The following is a 19,504-nucleotide window of genomic DNA, read 5'->3' on the forward strand; positions in this document are numbered from 1 at the left end:
TAAACAATTCAATAATGGATAAAAAGAATTTAATCTAAAGAAAACCTTATTATCTATATAAGCATTTTAATCATTAAAAAGCCCTTAATTTATTGCAAGATCATGTGATTAATTAGTATGTCGCCATATTGCAAGATGATGGTGACATCAGTGTACTAATATATTTGTTTATTCAAAGTTACCCCTTGCTGTAGAATTAAGGAACAAAAGGATTTTCTATTCTATATCTCAAATCAAAATTATGAGCATAGCCATTACATCATTTATATGCGACTCAACAGCTAATTAATTATCATTCCAATCTTTATATATTATAAATTGACTTACATAACATTTTTAGATGGTGACATTGATGTGAATTATAATCATGTTCTTATTTAATGTCAGTCGCCCATCTCTTTCTCTTTCTGTCTTCTTCATTCATTGTGGCATGCTTCACTGTGTTAATTCTATTGAGCATTTATATTCTTGTAGTTTTCTATGATTCAAATTTGCAAAACATTGGCCCTTTTCTTTTGATCTCTATATATATTAGTAATTAACCGAGTCCATGACCTAGATGCTTTCGTTTAGGGTTTCTAATAGCTGCATTGAATTTTCTTTGTTAGGGTTTATAATTCTTGCAATCAAACAACACTTCGTTAATTCTTCAAAATATACATAATCATGTCTTCTCTACCTTCTGATGATCATCGTCGTCTCATCAATCAATATTTTCGAGACCCACTTGAAATTTCATTAGATACTTTTTGGCCAAGCATTGAAGATGATAATCATAACCCAACTGCCAGCTTCAATCTTGAAACGTTTCAGGATTATGAAAATGCACTATCAGCCAATTCAGGTTGTCCAATTTTTCAAGAAAATTCAATTCGTGATGAGCCAGAAAATAGTTTATTGGCCAAGTCAAGAGGCGAAACGGTGGTGACAAAGACGAAGGAGATAAATCATAGGTTCAGGCTTTTAATGACGGAGAAAATGGCGACGAATTCTAATGAAGAAGAAGGTTCAACATCCAAGAAAGAAGAACACAATGCTAAGGAAAAATTAAGAAGAATGAAACTCAATGCTTCTTACTTGGCTCTTGGTTCACTTCTTCCCAATTCTGCAACTTCTAAGGTTTGCCGTCTTTCTTATTACATTTTCACTTTCTTTCTATAACTCTTTCAACATTTGTTTTATTCATTTACTTGCACTCACCATATATATTGAGCGCAAGTGAACTGAATATTTTTGAACTTTTTTTGGTGGCCAAACTTGCAGTAAAAAAAATTCAAGTTTGGCTATTATCGCAATCAAAAAATACAATTTATTTATTATTACAAAAATTAAAAAGTTTGGTTTAAATTGCAACAAATCGTAAAGGTTTGAGTTTTTTTTTTTACCATTAAGCTTATGATATATTATCATAAAAAACTAATTTAAGGGTTAGGCTAGACTAAATTGCATTAAATCAGAGTACATGACTAGTTTCTTCTCCCAAAGATTTAATTACAAAATTTAATCCGCAAATTAACCAATCCATTCAAGAGTTCAACTCTGGAGGTTGACTTTAACAATTTTTTATTATCTCTAACACACTCTTGCACACACAGATGTCAATTACACTGGAAGCACGGACAAAGTTCACATCATTATGCATTCAAATAGTAAATTAACTAATATTATTGTAAAAAACAAACTCTAAATCTTTTAATCATTTACCTCATGTTGGAAAATTTTGTAGAAGAGATGGACTGCACCGGTCATAATCGACAAAATTACGGAGTACATTCCGGAGATAGAAAGCGAAATCGAGGAGCTAAGTTTGAGGAAGAATTATATAGTATTACGGTTCAAAGAAAATGCAGTTGGAGATGATGAGCTTCAAGGGGCCACAGTTTCAGTGCTTGAACTCAAACAAGGGGAAGTAATAGTGCAAATATGCATGCAAACGAATATAGACAGGGGTTTGTCATTTCTTATGCAGAATTTAGAAGCACAAGGCATTACCATTTTAAGTGCTTCATCAATCAGTATATATGATGACACAATCTCATATCATCTGCATGTTCAGGTATGTATTGATTTCCTTTGTTTATAAATAGATCGAATAACAAAATAAATTTAAATTCGATTAAATGTCTGAATTTTATTTACAAATAATCCTATTTTAAATCTTTTGTATAACTATTAAAAATATTTTTTTAATTATGAAATTATGTATGCATATTCATATAATTTTGTACTTTATATATGACATTGGTTTTTTTAATACGTCCCACTTCATTTTCATTAGACACGCCATCGCGGAACCCATCAACCCTCCTCAGCTCGTCACCCATCATCGTCCGGACCATCGACCGCCGCACCCCATCGAAAACTTTTAATATTTTTTTTTATTGAAAGGAGCAGTTGCTCCTCCTCACCGAAGGAAGAGAAGATGCTCCTCCTTAACAAGGAGCGGATGCTCCTCCTCTTAGGATGTTGCTTCTTAAGTGAGGAGCATATGTTCCTCAACGAGGAGCAGTAGGTCCTTAGGCGAGGAGTTGCCGAAGGAGAAGCAGCTGCTCTTCCTCCGAAAATTTAAAAATTTATTTTAAGAAATTTATTTGTTTTAATTAAATTATTTATTTTTATTTTTATTTTTTATTAATTTTATGGAGAAGATGATTTTTATATAATTTATAAAATTAAAAAATATTTAGATTATTTGGTAAATATGAAGGGTATATTTTGAGTATTATCCAAATAAAAATATTTCAATTTAATGCTTCAGGTTGCTATTGAAAACCGAAAATCCGAAATAGGATAAAATTGACAAAATTGCAACGTCGGGTTGGAATTGATAATTAAATTAAAGGTCGATAGTTTTTCTGCCCTTTAGCGTATTTTTAAATGGCTAAGCCTTAACGAAAAGCTAAGAGTTATGAACTTATGTATGCATATTCATATAACTTTGTATTTTATATATGATATTGGTTTTTTTAGCTTTGGCAGATAAATGGAATTCCACTTGCAGCTGACTATATCGTAGTTTTCAAAAGGAAGCTAATTAGTTTCCTTATTGGCTCTGTGAGTTCTCCTCAATTTGCATGATTGTGCGCTCCCTCCGCTACAAAATACTCTCAGTTTTGGCAGATGATTGTAAACAACGTATAACCCCCACCCCCCAACTCCCTCTCTCTTTTACTATTTACATTAGTTTCTAATGCTTTTAATATACTGAGCAGACGATCTTACAAATATTTTCTTTATATGTTTTAAGCACTTTCATTTCTTTTCTTCTTTGTTATATTTGTACTTCTGCATATATGGTTCTCTCTCAAAACCCCACCAAAGATTCTAACTCTTACCTTGTTCAATCCTTGATTTTAGGCAATTCGCATGTTAGTTCAGATGTTAGGGAATCAAATTCCCTTTCATCTTGAAGGAATTTGATTTATTTTGAGAGTTCTTCATGTACTTTGAGGTTTCGTGATTTGGAGAAGGTGTTTGTAAAATATGGTGTTATCGGTAGACTTTCGTTAGCATCTAAACTTACCAAACAGAATTGTAGTTTTGGTTTCCTGAGAACTCGGCTAAACTTAATATCACTAGCACTACAAGAAAAGTGAGTTTTAGCAACGGTCTATTACAACGACCATTGAAATCGTTACATTACATGTACCTTTTGTAACGATTATTTTAATGTCGTTTCTTAATATATTTATTTTACAACGCCTAATAAAATCGTTATTAAAAGTTATACTTTTAGCAACGACTTAATTTATATCATTTTTAAAGATAATTATTTTACAACAACTAGTCATATCATTGTAAATTATTTGTTTTACCAACGATTTAATATATGGGTCGTTTTTAAATATTATCATTTCACAACGACAAATAATTTCGTTGTTAAAAGAAAGAAGGAATAGTTAAAATCCCACATTAAAAATAAGTGAAATGAGAATGATGTATTCTAACTATAAAATAAACCCACTCTTCATTATAAAAATAATTTTTACTTTTGTTGTAATATATCATCAAAAAATGAAAAATATTAAATTTTAATAATAATTGTATTTTAAATTATAAAAATGAAAAAATTCTAAAACTATATAACATATTTAAATAATAATTAATATTATAATGTTTTGACAATTGACTTTTTATAGTTACTAATAACTTTTAACAACCAATCTTATAGATTTTGTAAAATCTATAGTAACGACCGTTATTAGAAAAAGTCATTATAAAAAACATTACATTACGCCAACACGCACAACCACGTTTATCGTTGTTAAAAACTTTTAACAACCACATTTTAGGTTTTCACAACGACAACTTACGTTTCAAAAAATCAAATTTCTTGTAGTGTAGGGTCAGTGGTGATTTTAATGAAACAATTCATCAGAAGGACATATTGAATGGTGTTGGGTATTTATCATCTATTCTTGCCTTTTGAGATTTTGTGAATAATTTAGATGTCGGATTTGCCACATCAAGGAAGATATTCATTTGGCAAAATTTGTTTTCAAAATCTCGTATTGACAAATGTTTGGTTTCCGCTTCAGCATGTGTTATTTGGCCTTTCATGTCCCTCACTGCTTTACCTGGAAATCTCTGTAATCATGTTCCACTATGTTTTCTCTCTGTCAATGTCATTGATTAGGGCCCAAACCTTTTCAATTTGTGAATGCGTGGTGGGATCATGATGACGGTATTTCGCAAGTAGTATAATTCAGAAATCTGAATATCGATCATACAGAGACAATGGACTTAACACACCAATTTTGTCTATTTCTTTGATCGTTTAGCAAATAAAGATTTTGAGATGTTTATAAACTGAATTTGTTGGTTAAAAATACACAAGCGTACGTATGCCAACTTGTAATACAGATTGCGTAGTCCGGATATCATACCCACAGAGAAAGCTTCTAAAGACAACCAATTAGGAGACTCGATTTGGATAGTTGAAAAGATATTTTCGGTTTGTTTAAGAAAATTAAAAGACAAAATTAAACTATTGTAAATTAAATAAACTAAAACTGTAATTAAAATGTGGTTTTAGCAAATATGAGTAAAACAGGGATTATTAATCTTCCTTATGGTGTTGATAGGAGTATTTTACTCCTATCTTTAGCGTCGTTTCCGCATGCTTTATTAACGTTTTATCACGGTTTTATAGTATTTCGTATGCCTTATTACGTGTTTTAGTATTTCAGGTACTTAGGAGCATTGCGGAAGCATTTTGGTGCAAAAGTTGGAAAAGACGACAAAAGCGATGCGGAAGCTCATTTGCAAATCTGAAAAGCTGACCTCTGGGCACTAATTGACCAATTTGGACTAGCTAGAAGCCTCAAATGAACTCGTGATCTTTATGAAAGTTAAAGTAGACGTCCTAAGCTTTCCAACGGTTCAAGAATCGACTTAATTGGACATTTCTACACCGAGTTACGAAGGTTTGAAGATCGAGATCCGGGGCAGAAAATGGCAGCTCGAATCGGGCTCCTCATTTAGCCCAAAGAGCTCTATTCGAGCTTGGGCTTGCTGGAATGGGGAAATCTTAGTTCAAGATGCATCAAGGCTTTATAAATTTGCTATTTTGGGCCCAACACATGTGTAATTGAATGTTTGTTTTTTTCCTTCTTTTGTAAGTACTATATAAGGGGCCTTATCTCTATTTTAGGTATAGAAGATTTTCCTAGACTTTATTCCATTAGTGTACTTTTGAATCTTCTCCTAATTTTAGAAATCTCTAAATTTTAGTCTTCTTCTTCAATAGAATTTCCAGATTTTTATATTTCCTCCATTGTTGAGATCTTTGAAGCTTCATTGAATGAACAAGTTTTATTTTCTATTACAATTATTATTTGTGGGTTTTTCATCTTATTGTAAGTACTCTTTACCCATGCCTTCCATTTATCATTTTGTTAATTTAGCTCTTGAAATGTGTAACTAATCCCCCATGTTTGGGGGTTGAGATGATTTCCTTCTTGTTATGTTAAATGGTATGGTGATTGGTTAAATGCTTGTTCTAATTCTAGTTCCTAATGCTTGTGTTAGCCTAGCTATCTAATGCATGATTTAGTGTTTGCTTGACTCATTGAGAAATGGTTAGGTGAATAGACTTTGGAATTAGAAGCCTAGATTGTAATACCACGAGAGTGGATTAGGATTTAGGTGACCTTGAGTTTGTTGATTAATTGATGTTGGGTAATTGGTTTTGTTTAGTATCACGAGAGTGAGTTAAGCATTAATTGATTACTTGATGATTGATTTTGTCGTTCTTAGAGGCTCGAGAGAGCGGGAACGGTGCGCTAGGCACAACTCGGCCCTTGCTATATACCAATTTATCCATTACCATGTATGCATGACCTAGGAATGATTTCAACCCCTAGACATCTTTTACTTATTGATTAAACTCGTTCTTATTTTAGTTGCTTGAATTGTTAGTTTAATTGTTTAGTTGTTTAGTGCCTATTTAGTGTTAACAAAATACTTGAACTTCAACCATTCGAGATTCGCTAAACGAATTGAACCGCAACTAAAATTCATTCTCATCAATCGCTCTAGATTCACTCCTCGTGGGATCGATTCCGACTTCCGGATTATTACAAGTTGTGCTTTTTGCTCAACAAGTTTTTGGCGCCGTTGCCGGGGAGTGACGAGTGTTTATTGATTGATTGAAATTAGTTATTGTTCGGTCGAGTTAGCTTTATTTTCTGTTTTTATCACTTTTGTTGTTTTTTGCTTCTTTCCGGATTTACGCGTGGTTTGCTTGTTGTTGTTTGTGTAGGAGATCAACTATAGTGTATGCACAATACACGAAGGGCCAATCTTCCGCTAGAACCGTTTCAAGACAACCTCGGGAGATTTGAAAGAAGTGTGAGAAGGGAGAATCGTATACCCGTTATCATGGAACATGGGGATGATAACTATGAGGAGGAGCATTATCACCCTCAAGAAGATGGAGTGAGGCAACATCCGCCTCCTCCACTCGATGAGAGGAATCGGCAAGAGCAACAAGGGGACAATCACCCTCAAGTTCAAGGCCATCAAGCACAAAGACAAACTTTGGGGGATTTCTTCCTCCCGGATGTGGATAATGCTACCTATGGGTGTTTTGCAAGACCGGTCACCGCGGCTACTTTTGAGATCAAGCCTAGCACGATTCAACTCCTAGAGAATCGGTGCCAATTCTTTGGGTTACCAAGTAAGGATCCGAATGAACACATAGCCAAGTTCTTGGGAGTGTTGGACACATTCAAGCTCCATAAAGTCACCTCCGATCAAATCAAGCTTCAGATGTTTCCGTTCTCACTAAGAGACAAGGCTAGCTTGTGGCTTCGATCACTACCTAATGCATCAATCCACAATTGGCGGGATCTTGCTCAAGCTTTCCTTCACAAGTACTTTCCGATGGGGAGAACCGCGAAGTTGACAAAGGACATCATTGATTATTACCAATATGAGGGGGAATCTCTTTATGAAACTTGGGAGAGGTTCAAGGATCTCCAAAGGCATGTACCTCATCATCGGCTTGTAAGGGAACATGTGCTTCAAATATTCTATAATGGTTTGGGTGAGATCACAAGATCTACCATTGATTCGGCCGCGGGAGGTTTTTTGATGCAAAAGACGCTTGATGAGGCTAATGAGTTGATTGAAAAATTGGCTATGGTGAGTAGCACTTGGTCTTCGGAAAGGAGAAGACCACCGGCTCAAAAGGCATTAATGACACTTGACCAATCCAAGGAGTTTGAAGCGATGAAAGCCATGAATGCCTCTTTACAAAGTCAAGTTGATGCCTTGAAGAAGCAAGTGGGTCCACGGAATGCTCCGGTTGCATATGTCCAAGTAGGTTGTGAGCATTGCGGAGATTTTAATCATGGAAGTAATGAGTGCTATGCCACGGGTCAAACTTGGAGCGAACAAGTGAATTATGTGGGAGGTCAACGCCAAGGGAATGATCCTTACTCGAATACCTATAATCCGGGGTGGAGAAACCATCCTAACTTCGGATGGAGGAATCAAGAGGGCCAAGGCAATGTGCAAGCAAATCAACAAGCGGGTCCTAGTTTCCAAGGAGGAGATAGGCCCCAACAACAAGGTCCTTATCAAGGCCCTTATCATAACCATCAAGGGCAAGGAAACAACTATGGTGGTAGACCTCAACACCCTCCGGGATTCCAACCATAAAAGAATACGGATGAGGGAAATGTGCTTTCCAAAGTGCTAGAGAAGTTAGAGAAAATGGAGCAAAGGGAGAAGAATCAAGCTTCTACTATCCATCATTTGGAAACTCAAATTTCTCAAATGGCAATTTCGCTTCAAGGAAGACCTCAAGGAGGGTTGCCATCCACTACGGAAAACAACCCTAGAGAGCAAGTTAAGGCGGTAGAGCTCCGAAGCGGGAGAAACCTTGAGAAAGCCAATGGGAAGAAGCATGTTGTTGAGGAGGATGAGCCTCAAGTGGTTGTTGATGTAGCAAGCTCAAGCCAAGAACTACCAATGGAATGTGAGGAAGTGGTTATCGAGGTTGAAGAGCCCTATGTGAGGCCACCACCGCCGCCACCGTTTGTACCACCGGTTCCATTCCCAAGCCGGTTAAGGAAAGCTCAAGGGAACGAAAAATTTCACAAGTTCCTTGAGATTTTCAAGAAATTGCAAATCAATCTAAGGTTGGCGGATGCACTTCGGGAGATGCCCCAATATGCAAAATTCTTGAAAGACATAATTATGAACAAGCGTAGTTGGGAGCAAGGTGGGACAATACCGCTCACGGAGCATTGTAGTTCCATAATCCAAAGCAACTTACCAATAAAGCAACTTACCTTGCACTATAGGAAATATGAATGCTATAAATTGCTTGTGTGATCTTGGAGCAAGTATTAACTTGATGTCATTGTTTCTTTTTAGGTCTTTGTTTGGTGATCAACCGGTAAAGCGCACCTCGATGGTATTGCAACTTGCCGATCACTCTCTCAAAAAGCCGTATGGGATAGTGGAAGACGTGCTCGTTAAAGTGGATAAATTCATCTTTCCGGTGGATTTTGTGATCCTAGACTATGCGGTAGATAAAGAATGTCCTATGATTCTTGGTCGCCCTTTTATGAACACCGGGCGTGCTCTCATTGATGTTCATGCCGGCAAGCTCACCTTGAGAATTGATGAGGAAAGTGTGGAATTTGATATGAAGAGAGTGATGCGGAATGCCATCGAGGAGGAGGATTGCATGAGAATTGATGTGATTGATGAGATTGTGGAAGAGCAACTCCGGGAGAATGTGCAATTGTTGAACGAAGCAAAGAGGGTAGAAATTTGTCCTCAACAAATCTCTCAAGTTTCGTTTCATTCCGAGTCGGGGGATGATGAATATACTAGAGAGGATGAACCGAAGCCGGAAAGTTTAGACAAGAGCAATGATGTGACTCCACCATCTTCGGAGTTGCCCCCGAAAGTTGAAATGAAGCCGCTTCCGCCACACCTCCGGTATACTTTTGTTGGGGAGAATGAGACCTTGCCGATAATCATCTCAAACAAGCTCTCTAAGGATCAAGAAAGGAAGGTTGTGCAAGTAGTGAAAGAGCACATGTTAGCAATGGGTTGGCAAATCTCCGACATTCGAGGAATAAGTCCTCAAATTGTGATGCATAAGATTAATCTCGAAGACGAGTCAAAGAAGTCGGCTCAAAGGCAACGAAGATTGAATCTGAATATGAAGGAGGTAGTGCACAAAGAGATCGTCAAGCTCCTCGACACCGGAATAATCTACCCAATTTCGGATAGTGAGTGGGTTAGTCCCATTCAATGTGTTCCTAAAAAGGGCGGTATGACAATGGTGGAGAGTGAAAAAGGAGAGCAAATCTCCACAAGGACGGTAACCGGTTGGCGAGTATGCATCGATTATCGGAAGTTCAGTGAGGTAACCCGAAAAGATCATTTTCCGCTACCATTTATCGATCAAATGTTAGAAAGGGTAGCGGGACACAAGTTTTATTGTTTCCTTGATGGGTACTCCGGTTACAATCAAATATTAATCCTCCCGGAAGATCAAGAGAAGACGACCTTCACATGCCCCTACGACACCTTTGCATACCGGCGAATGCCCTTCGGACTATGCAACGCACCCGCCACATTTCAAAGATGTATGACCTCAATCTTCAACGATATGATTGAAGATATTATGGAGGTGTTCATGGATGACTTCTCCGTGTTTGGCGATTCGTTCGATGGTTGTTTAGCGAATCTAAGGCGGGTTTTAGCACGATGTGTGGAGACAAATTTAGTGCTAAATTGGGAAAAGTGCCACTTCATGGTGGATGAAGGCATTGTACTCGGGCATAGGATATCGGAGGCGGGAATTGAAGTGGATAGGGCAAAAACGGCGGTTATTGAAAAATTAGTCGCTCCGACTACGGTCAAAGGAGTTCGGGCATTTTTGGGCCACGCGGGTTTTTACCGGCGATTCATTAAGGATTTTTCGTCGATTGCTCGACCTTTGACAAGTTTGCTAGTAAAAGATGCGTCGTTTGACTTCACAAAGGATTGTCAAGATGCTTTTGAGAAGCTAAAGTCGGCACTTGTGACCGCTCCCATTATTTCATCTCCGGATTGGAGTTTGCCTTTTGAGCTAATGTGTGATGCTAGTGACCAAGCATTGGGTTGCGTGTTGGGGCAAAGAAAGGACAAGCGGGTGCATGTGATCTACTACGCTAGTAGAACTATGGCGGGAGCACAACTCAACTATACCACTACCGAAAAGGAGATGTTGGCGGTTGTCTTTGCTCTCGATAAGTTTAGACAATACTTGCTTGGGTCGAAATGCATCATATACACCGATCATGCCGCTTTACGGTATCTATTCACTAAGCAAGATGCAAAGCCAAGGCTCATTCGCTGGATTCTTCTCATGCAAGAGTTCGATGTAGAAATCCGAGACAAGAAGGGTACGGAGAATGTGGTGGCGGATCACCTTTCGAGATTCGAGAATCCGGAACCAATTCCTATTGGTGTGGAGATTAATGAGCGGTTTCCGGATGAAACGCTTATGATGATTCGGGAAGTGGAGACACCATGGTATGCCGATTTTGCAAATTACCTCTCATCGGGAGTCATGCCTCCGGACTTGACATCCCACAAAAGGAAGAAGTTCTTATCCGATGTTAAAAGGTACTTGTGGGATGAACCTTTCTTGTTTAAAATATGTGGTGATGGAATGTTGAGACGATGTGTGTCCTTGGGAGAAATGATGCCCATTTTGAGTTCATGTCATGAGACCGGACATTATGGTTCGGCTAGAACCGCCGCTAGAGTGCTTGAGAGCGGGTTCTTTTGGCCAACTTTATTTCGTGATGCCAAAGAGTTTGTTGACCATTGTGATCGGTGCCAACGTGTAGGCAACATCTCAAAAAGAGACGAGATGCCTTTGACTTCGGTTCAAGAAGTGGAGATATTTGATGTATGGGGTATAGATTTCATGGGGCCTTTTCCGGTTTCATTCAAAAACCAATACATTTTGGTATGTGTGGATTATGTTTCGAAATGGGTAGAAGCGGAGGCTTTGCCCACTAATGATGCTAAAGTGGTGTTGAGTTTTCTTAAGCGGTTAGTGAATCGGTTTGGGACTCCTAGAGTGGTTATTAGTGACGGTGGTTCGCATTTTTGCAATCGGAAATTTCAAGCTCTTATGAGGAAGTATAATGTGCATCACCGGGTCGCCACACCTTATCACCCCCAAACGAGTGGCCAAGTTGAGGTTTCGAACCGTGAATTGAAAAGGATTCTCGAGAAGACGGTGAATGGATCCCGGAAAGATTGGTCTTTGAAATTGGATGATGCATTGTGGGCGTATAGGACGGCCTACAAAACTCCACTCGGTATGTGATATGAGTATTTTACTCCTATTTAGGGTGCCGTTTCCGCATGCTTTTATTATGATTTATCACGGTTTTATGGTATTCCGAGTGCCTTATTATATGTTTTATTATTTCAGGTACTTTGGAGCATCACGGAAGCATTTTGATACAAAAGATGGAAAAGTCGACGAAAAAGAGGCGAAAGCTCATTTGCAAGTCTGAAAAACCGACCCCTCTGCACTAATTGGCAAATTGGAACCAGCTAGAAGCCTGAAATGAATTTGTGTTCTTCATGAAAGTTGAATTAGACGTCCCAAGCTTTCCAACGGTTCAAGAATCGACTCAATCGTACATTTCTACGCAAAGTTATGAAGTTTTGAAGATCGGAGCTGAAACCGTAATGCCAAGCTCGAATCGAGCTCACCAAGGCCAAGAGGGAGCTCGATTCGAGCTCACCACTCTGAGTTCCAGAAATTCAAGCTCGAATCGAGCTTGAGGAGCAAAAAATCAAGCTCGATTCGAGCTTAGGCTTGTGTAAAGGGGGAAATTTGATTTCAAATGCTTCAAGGCTTGATTCTCTTTGCTTCTTTGGGCCAAACACTCCTTGAGTGAATGTTTTTCTTTCCTCTTTTGTAAACATATAAAAACCCTTTTATCTCTATTTTAGGTTATGTCATGATTTGGTAGAGAATTGATAGACATCTCATTATTGTAGCAACACTTTCTCTCTAGCTTTAAATCATTGTTCTTATTGTTCTTACTAAAAGTAGTAAAGGATCTTCATAGTTCTTGGTGTTCTTCAAACTAATTTCCAGATTTTGCTATATTGGGAAACTTATTAAATACAAGTATTAGTCTTTTAATTGAAGCTTCATTATCTTGTTCATGTGTTTAAGGTTCATTTATTACTCCAAGGTACTTAATCTTTACTCTATGCCTAATCTTCATTATTGCTTAATTAGTTTTGCCATGATGATGATTAGTAGCTAAACCCCTTGTTTGGGGGTTGTTATGATTGCCATGCTTGATTAAATAGGTGATTAGGGTTAGGGTTTATGGGTGATGTTGGTTGTTGTGCTTCTTGAGCTTAATGCTTAGTATAGGTTGGCCTCTTATTCTTTGCTATGTGGTTTAATTAAGAGGACGAGAGTTAACTAATTAGACTATACCTAGGGGAGTACATGCTTTAGACCTAGATGCATTAGCATGATCTAGGGCTATCTTGGTTGTGGAGTTTGCTTGATTAGTCGGCTCGATTAACTCTATCAAAATCTATGAGCACGAGAGTGGATTAGATTTCGAAATTGTTAATCAAGTTTTGACTCATTCACTTCCGGCTCGAGAGAGCGGAATTGGTTCCGTAGAATAGCTTGACCCGACCTAAGCTCATATCACCTTGACCCGAACTACCTAGATATGACTTTGGCATGACTAGCAACCTCCAAGCGTTTTTACCCTTAGTTGAATCCTTATTGTTCAATCTTGTTTAATTGCAAGTTTAGTAGTTGTTTACCTTTAGACTTTTGATACTTTGAAAACCATATTCATGTTTGCTAAACGAATTGAATAGCAACTAAAATCACTCTCATCGATAATCACTCTTGAATTCACTCCTTGTGGGTACGATAACTCGGACTTAGGTCCACTCTATTACAAGTTGGGTTTATCCTCAACAAGTTTTTGGCGCCGTTGCCGGGGAGTGACGAGTGTTTATTGATTGATTGAAATTAGTTGTAGTTCGGTCGAGTTAGTTTTATTTTCTGTTTTTGTTACAATTGTTTGTTTTTTCTTTTTTCCGGGTTACGCGTGGTTTGCTTGTTGTTGTTTGTGTAGGATATCAACTATAGTGTATGCACAATACACGAAGGGCTAATCTTCCACTAGAACCGTTTCAAGACAATCTCGGGGGCTTTGAAAGAAGTGTGAGGCGGGAAAATCGTAGACCCGCTATCATGGAAAATGAGAATGAAGATTTTGAGGAAGGTGAGCGGTTCAATCCTCAAGTGGAAGGAGCGGAACAACATTATCCGCCTCCTCCCCCACTTGAGAATGTGAATCGCCAAAGGCATCAAGAACGCCCAAGGGATGATCGACCCCACTTGCATCCACAAGTGCACAATCAACCAAGACAAACTTTAGGCGAATTCTTTTTGCCGAATGTGGATAATGCCACGTTTGGATGTTTTGCAATGCCGGTTCAAGCGGCAACCTTTGAGATCAAGCCAAGTACGATACAACTTTTAGAGAATTGTTGTGCATTTTACGGGTTGAGTCAAGAGGATCCCAATGCGCACATCGCCAAATTCTTGGGTGTACTCAATACGTTCAAGCTTCATGGGATAACCGCGGATCAAATCAAGTTGAGAATGTTCCCCTTCTCTTTAAGGGACAAGGCTAGCTTATGGCTTCACTCTCTACCCAACGAATCCATCCACAATTGGAGAGAGTTGGCTCAAGCGTTTCTCAACAAATATTTCCCTCATGGCAAGACTACAAAGTTGACCAAGGATATTCTTGAATTTATTCAATTTGAAGGGGAGTCACTTTATGAGGCATGGGAGCGTTTCAAGGATTTACAAAGGAGTGTCCCCCATCATCGGCTCAATAAAGAGCATGTGATCCAAATCTTCTATGATGGGACGACTATTACTACTAGAGCAACAATTGATGCGGCTTCGGGCGGATCACTAATGCAAAAGACGTATGAAGAGGCGCTAGAATTGGTGGAAAAGTTGGCGATAGTTAGTAGCACTTGGGGCCCTATTGATAGAAGAGCGTCATCTACTCAAAAGTCGGTAATGACTCTTGATCAAGTGAGGGAAATGGAGGCCATAAAAGCAACTAATGCTTCTTTACAAGCACAAGTGGATGCCCTCAAGAAACAAGTTGCTCCAAGAAACGCACCGGTCGCCTATGTTCAAGTGGGATGTGAGCATTGTGGGGACTACAACCATAGTAGTGGGGAGTGTTATGCCACGGGGAAAGCTTGGAGTGAGCAAGTGAACTATGTTGGGGGCCAAGGGCAAGCTAATGACCCGTACTCTAATACCTACAACCCCGGATGGAGGAATCATCCTAACTTTGGATGGAGAAACCAAGAAGGTCAAGGCAATGCTCAAGCCTCCAACCAAGCGGGTCCTAGTTTTCAAGGAGGAAATAGACCTCAATATCAACAACAACCACAAGGTCAATACCACAACAACCAACACCAAGGGAATAATTATGGTGGTAGACCACAACACCCTCCCGGTTTCCAACAACCAAGGAACACGGATGAGGGAAACATGCTTGCCAAATTGATGGAGAAATTTGAAAAGATGGAGGTTGAAAATAGGCAACTTCACAATGAAAATAGGCAAAGGGAGAAGAACCAAGCTTCCACCATCCATCACTTAGAGACTCAAATCTCACAAATGGCACTTTCGCTTCAAGGTAGACCTCAAGGGGGATTGCCCTCTACTACGGAAAACAATCCTAGAGAGCATGTGAAAGCCATCAAAGTTGTGGAACTTCGAAGCGGTAGAGTCCTTGATGTTGATCATGATAAGGATCTTGAAAAAGCTAATGGCAAGAGGCCAATGATTGTGGAGGTTGAGCCTCAAGTGGTAATAGATGTTGCAAGCTCTAGTCAAGAGCTACCAAAGTCGTGTGAGGAGGTGGCTATTGATATTGATGTTGAAGAACCATATGTGAGGCCACCACCACCACCACCTTTTGTGCCTAAAATACCATTCCCAAGCCGGTTGAGAAAGGCTCCGGATAATGAAAAGTTTCATAAGTTTCTTGAAATATTCAAGAAACTTCAAATAAGCATGAGCCTGGGGGATGCCTTGCGAGAGATGCCCCAATACGCTAAGTTCTTGAAACACATAATTATGAACAAGCGAAGTTGGGAATAAGGCGGAACAATTCCTCTAACGGAAAGTTGTAGTTCTATTATCCAAAGCAATCTACCGACCAAGCTACAAGATACAGGGAGTTTCACGATTCCTTGCTTAATTGGCACTTCTACTTCTCTTAATTGTCTTTACGATTTAGGTGCAAGTATAAATCTAATGCCGTTGTGTCTTTTCAGGAAAATATGTGGAAACCAACCGATAAAACAAACTTCCATGATGCTCCAATTGGCCGACCATTCGCTCAAGAGACCGCACGGGGTTGCGGAAGACGTGCTAGTAAAAGTGGGCAAGTTCATCTTTCCGGTGGACTTTGTTGTGCTTGATTATGCGGTCGACAAAGATTGCCCCATGATTCTCGGGCGTCCTTTTTTGAATACGGGGAGAGCATTGGTTGATGTTAATGGGGGGAAGATAACATTAAGAATGAATGATGAGAGCATGGTGTTTGACATCAAGCATGGCAAAAGCAAGTGTGAGGAGGAGAAATGCATGAAGATTGATACTATTGAGCCCACATTCCATGTGCCTATGAAGGAGGTTCCTATGAAAGAACCCGAGGTTGTGTGTGCAAAAATCAAGACAACACCTCATGTCAAGCCACGCAAGGGAAAACCAAGACGTTGGGCATCATGGAAGTTGAAGCTCAACGGGATAGCAACCGCAAGCAAGAGACAAATATGCACGGAAGTTGCTACTCTTGGTGAGTACGTCCAAGTTCGAACCTCTCAAGTACATTCACAAGCGGGGAAGTTGATTTCTAAGTGGAGCGGGCCGTTTAAAACACGGCGCAAATTGGATAATGATTTGATTGAGTTGGAGGGGGCCAATGGAGATGTTTTTAAGGTGCTTGGAGAATGGTGCAAACCATATCCTAGAGTGTTGACCGATGAAATCGCGAGCAAGTCGCTCTTTTTGATCCTCCATGATTTTGAGGATCGATAGTCGAGCTTTCGACTTAAAACAAGCGCACTTGGGAGGCATTCCCAAGAGGTTCGATTTCTTTTCTTGTCATTTATATTTTGTTACTTATTTTTAGTGTTTCATTTATGTTTTTGTGTGTTCGATTGAACACACAAGATTTGATTTTCTAAACTCAACTCCAATTCAATTTTTATTTGTCTAATTTCTTAGCATTGAGGACATTGCATCGAAATGTGTGAGGAGGGTTGGAAAATTGAATGTAGTTGCGTAGGATTGTTTGTTTTGATGTTTTTTCTTTTTCGTTGTTAATTTTAGTTGTTTGTGTGTTTTTGATGTTTTGTTTAGGAGAATTTTGGTCGAATCTTTGAGCATGACCCTTAGCTTAATTTTGTATCATGTTAGCTAAGTTGATCAAGTACTTGCATTATATCAATTGTCATGTTCTAGTTAATGAATCATTGAATGGTTTTTCTTGTTCTAACAATTGTTGTTGATGATTGCTTAGTGAAATGTCAATTATATGACATAAGTTGATAAGATTAGGGTGAAATCACTTGTTAGCAACAATTGACCCTAAATGCATGACCAACGAGCTTGATGCGGATACATGATGTGTATGTAGTAAAATTGTTGAATTTTAGGAAATTGGGCATATGTGGCATGATTGTTGTAGTTCTAGCATTGGTTAAAACACACCCAAGTCTTGAGTTTTTTCGAGCCTATTTTGTTGTTGTGTTTTGCATGTTTAGTCCTAGAACTTGCTCATATCTCCGGGCAAGATTGTATTGTTGAGTTTTTGGCAATTAGGTGATAATGGCAATTAGGATTACACACTTCTCCAACCCACTCAAAAAGCCTACCCCTTTTCCCCTAGATAACACAATTTGAGCCTTAACCAAAATTTTTGTTTAAACCACAATTTTCACACAAATCAACCTTTTTCAAAATTTTACCTCTAAAACACCCTAACTTGACTTGAAATAGTTCTTATAAAAACATAAGGAAACTCTAGCTTGATGAACTATTGAAAAAAGTGAACTAAGTGCTAAAAATATAAGTTAATGCCTTAGAGAAAGAAATAAAAAAAAAACATGAAAAAGAAAACAAAAGAAAAAAGAGAGAAATTGAAGAATAGAAAAGAAAGAAAGAATAAACAAAGGCATGAAAAGTTCTCATTTGTTAAAAAGTTCACTTGTATGAAAATTTCCAAGCTAGACCAAGTAAAAGAGTGCAATTGTTATTCAAGTCAAGTTTTTAGCAAAAATCTATCTTTTTACCTACCCCTAACCCTTAGCCCCATTATAACCCTTGAAAGTCCATTTGATAGTTGCCGAAAACCGAACTAGGTAGTGGAGTCCGGAATTTGAGCAAGCCTATGGTGACTATTACATGTGTTCTTTGTATACCCTTTGTTATCTTGAGCGAGTGAAATCTAGTGAGGAATACACCATTGCTTGTAGTAGAACATTTATGCCGTGTTGTGCCCAACGTAGCTTGAATCCGATTTGTATACACGTCCCGCATAAGATAGCAAGTTTGTAATATAGAATGGTCGATAAGCATGCTTCTGTGATTGTAACCTTGATGCTATCAATTTATGTCATTGACATTGCATTTCTCACTTGTTTGCATCACTCTTAGTTGTTAGGTCGGGAATCATTCGTTTGGTAATTCATTAGTTGGAATATTGTGTATGATATATATGCGGGTTTGAAGTTATTAGCTAGCATGCGTCTCCGAGTAAGATTCATTTCTTGCTTGAGGACAAGCAAGGTTTAGTGTGAGGAGGTTTGATATGAGTATTTTACTCCTATTTAGGGTGCCGTTTCCGCATGCTTTTATTATGATTTATCACGGTTTTATGGTATTCCGAGTGCCTTATTATATGTTTTATTATTTCAGGTACTTTGGAGCATCACGGAAGCATTTTGATACAAAAGATGGAAAAGTCGACGGAAAAGAGGCGAAAGCTCATTTGCAAGTCTGAAAAACCGACCCCTCTGCACTAATTGGCAAATTGGAACCAGCTAGAAGCCTGAAATGAATTTGTGTTCTTCATGAAAGTTGAATTAGACGTCCCAAGCTTTCCAACGGTTCAAGAATCGACTCAATCGTACATTTCTACGCAAAGTTATGAAGTTTTGAAGATCGGAGCTGAAACCGTAATGCCAAGCTCGAATCGAGCTCACCAAGGCCAAGAGGGAGCTCGATTCGAGCTCACCACTCTGAGTTCCAGAAATTCAAGCTCGAATCGAGCTTGAGGAGCAAAAAATCAAGCTCGATTCGAGCTTAGGCTTGTGTAAAGGGGGAAATTTGATTTCAAATGCTTCAAGGCTTGATTCTCTTTGCTTCTTTGGGCCAAACACTCCTTGAGTGAATGTTTTTCTTTCCTCTTTTGTAAACATATAAAAACCCTTTTATCTCTATTTTAGGTTATGTCATGATTTGGTAGAGAATTGATAGACATCTCATTATTGTAGCAACACTTTCTCTCTAGCTTTAAATCATTGTTCTTATTGTTCTTACTAAAAGTAGTAAAGGATCTTCATAGTTCTTGGTGTTCTTCAAACTAATTTCCAGATTTTGCTATATTGGGAAACTTATTAAATACAAGTATTAGTCTTTTAATTGAAGCTTCATTATCTTGTTCATGTGTTTAAGGTTCATTTATTACTCCAAGGTACTTAATCTTTACTCTATGCCTAATCTTCATTATTGCTTAATTAGTTTTGCCATGATGATGATTAGTAGCTAAACCCCTTGTTTGGGGGTTGTTATGATTGCCATGCTTGATTAAATAGGTGATTAGGGTTAGGGTTTATGGGTGATGTTGGTTGTTGTGCTTCTTGAGCTTAATGC

General features: G+C 38.4%; 1 protein-coding gene and 2 non-coding genes across 3 annotated transcripts; 1 reads left to right on the forward strand and 2 right to left on the reverse strand.

Annotated features, from left to right (window-relative positions):
- Positions 1-465: 465 nt before the first annotated feature.
- LOC126668082 (transcription factor bHLH160-like) lies at positions 466-3,420 on the forward strand. Its single transcript, XM_050361300.2, has 4 exons — positions 466-1,119; positions 1,727-2,056; positions 2,980-3,054; positions 3,358-3,420. Exons 1-4 carry the CDS (start codon positions 667-669, stop codon positions 3,418-3,420), a joined length of 921 nt encoding a protein of 306 aa, XP_050217257.1. The 5' UTR covers positions 466-666.
- Positions 3,421-7,401: 3,981 nt separating this feature from the next.
- LOC126670799 (small nucleolar RNA R71) lies at positions 7,402-7,508 on the reverse strand. The gene has a single exon (XR_007638796.1). It is a non-coding gene; the product is annotated as a small nucleolar RNA R71 (small nucleolar RNA).
- Positions 7,509-14,320: 6,812 nt separating this feature from the next.
- Positions 14,321-14,427, reverse strand: LOC126670806 (small nucleolar RNA R71). The gene has a single exon (XR_007638802.1). It is a non-coding gene; the product is annotated as a small nucleolar RNA R71 (small nucleolar RNA).
- Positions 14,428-19,504: the final 5,077 nt, after the last annotated feature.

This window comes from Mercurialis annua, linkage group LG2, assembly GCF_937616625.2.
Source record: "Mercurialis annua linkage group LG2, ddMerAnnu1.2, whole genome shotgun sequence".
Classification (NCBI taxonomy): Eukaryota; Viridiplantae; Streptophyta; class Magnoliopsida; order Malpighiales; family Euphorbiaceae; genus Mercurialis; species Mercurialis annua.